We start from the raw sequence: 1,175 nt of genomic DNA, 5'->3' as shown, positions 1-1,175 counted from the left end.
CCCTTTCCTGCCCCTCGTCTTGTTCGATTTTCCAGCCATTTTTTTCTCCCTGTAATGAAATCTAAACAACCATGTCACTAAACCAAGAACCAGTAGAGTAAAGCACATGCAGGGTTATGCTTGGCACATAAACATGTAAATAACCATGACCCAGCTCGAAAATAAAAACATTCAAGGCTTCTCGAGCACCATTTCTAAAGTTCATGAAAAGTCCTATATATACCATTCAAAGCTTCAATGAAATAATAAAGAAAGAAACACAGCGAAATTCAACCAATGCCAGCATCTATCACACAATTCAACAAGTCAACCTTGAGCTCAAGGGCCCAAATATAAAATCAAAAAAAGTTGGGGCATGGACTCAGTAAAAGAAACTGAAATGAACAAAACTGAAACATAGCGCACTCTCATGATTGCTGAGTCCCACAAAAACATACACGAAGTTATCAAACCTTTTTCAAGAAAGAACAGTTGAGGATTTCATTGCCTCTAAAATTCTTAAAGAGCACAAATTGTAAAGCTATATTACCAAAGCTTGAAGCAATTGCAGGTGAGGATTGGATTAGATAAGAAGGAGAAACATCAAGAAGAAGAAGTAAAGGTTGTTTTAAGTTTTAATTTTGAAGCTATTGCTGTCAGAGAAGAGGTTGAGTTGAGGTTGAAATTTTGGAGTCCAGAGGTGTACAGAAGCAGTGGCTGAGAGGCGGCTGTCCGAGAAATAGATATGACAGACAGACACTACTATGCGAGAAAAGGGGGTAAATGTAATAATGATGAACTCTCCAATCATTTGTAACCCATATCTGTTTGGGCTTGGGCCATGTGGCCTTCTCTATTATGTTTTCTTTCAGGTTACCCAAACTATCCAGTCCAAAAGAAATTCATAGCTGATGAATATGGTGTGTTTGGTAACACAAAAGAAAAAAGCACGTTAGAGCTTCTAAGCTTCACTTTTTTGTTTGGCTAATTCTGTTCTCTACAAACGCAGAAGTGATTTGTTCATAAAATCACGTTTACAAGAACCAATAATTTTTAATTTCTCCGTTCCACTAACGTGTTTTTAGTCAATACCTTCAATATTTATTTTTCTTTTACCAACTTTATTCTTTATACATGTTATTGTATTATTTATAAAATTTTTATTATTCCTTTCTGAATGTCCTTTTAAATAATTA

At 35.4% G+C, this 1,175-nt stretch overlaps 1 protein-coding gene across 2 annotated transcripts in view; it reads right to left on the bottom strand.

The window, feature by feature from the left end:
* The window catches only part of LOC107612670 (clustered mitochondria protein), a gene marked incomplete in the record, with an annotated part of 18,002 nt that extends 17,199 nt beyond the window's left edge, over positions 1-803 (bottom strand). Inside the window, 2 exon segments of one of the 2 annotated variants that reach the window (XM_016314372.2) lie at positions 1-61; positions 530-803. In XM_016314372.2, coding sequence (XP_016169858.1) covers positions 1-39 — 39 coding nt within the window. 2 annotated transcript variants of the gene reach the window in all.

Source organism: Arachis ipaensis, chromosome B08 (genome assembly GCF_000816755.2).
Source record: "Arachis ipaensis cultivar K30076 chromosome B08, Araip1.1, whole genome shotgun sequence".
Taxonomy (NCBI): domain Eukaryota; kingdom Viridiplantae; phylum Streptophyta; class Magnoliopsida; order Fabales; family Fabaceae; genus Arachis; species Arachis ipaensis.
Note: the sequence above shows the minus strand (reverse complement) of the source record. Positions and strands in the feature narration are given on the sequence as shown.